This window comes from Gavialis gangeticus, unplaced genomic scaffold, assembly GCF_001723915.1.
Source record: "Gavialis gangeticus isolate Ggan-Ray unplaced genomic scaffold, GavGan_comp1, whole genome shotgun sequence".
Classification (NCBI taxonomy): domain Eukaryota; kingdom Metazoa; phylum Chordata; order Crocodylia; family Gavialidae; genus Gavialis; species Gavialis gangeticus.
The window spans coordinates 45197750-45197999 of record NW_017728994.1 but is presented as its reverse complement, the minus strand read 5'-3'; the positions used below and the strand labels follow the sequence as shown (position 1 = coordinate 45197999).

At 74.4% G+C, this 250-nt stretch overlaps 1 protein-coding gene across 1 annotated transcript in view; it reads right to left on the bottom strand.

The window, feature by feature from the left end:
- The window catches only part of HPSE2 (heparanase 2 (inactive)), a 178223-nt gene that overhangs the window by 163100 nt on the left and 14873 nt on the right, over positions 1-250 (bottom strand). The window contains exon 3 of the mRNA XM_019502127.1: positions 24-218. Coding sequence (XP_019357672.1) covers positions 24-218 — 195 coding nt within the window. The remainder of the gene's footprint in view (positions 1-23; positions 219-250) is intronic.

The following is a 250-nucleotide window of genomic DNA, read 5'->3' as shown; positions in this document are numbered from 1 at the left end:
GCCCCTGCCCCTGCCCCGCTCACCGTCCTCGTAGTTCTTGAGGTAGTAGTCGGGGCCGGGCCCGCCGCGGCTCTTGGCCGGGTTCTTCACGTTCTGGAAGTGCAGGAAATCCGTCCTCTTGCCCGCGAAGCGCAGGAAGGCGGGGGCCAGGCCGCGGGCCAGGGTCACCAGGCGCCGGGAGCTGCGAGGGGAGAGAGGCGCTGAGCGGCTCCGCGTCGCTGCCCCGCTCCCGCCGCGCCCCGCGGTCCGG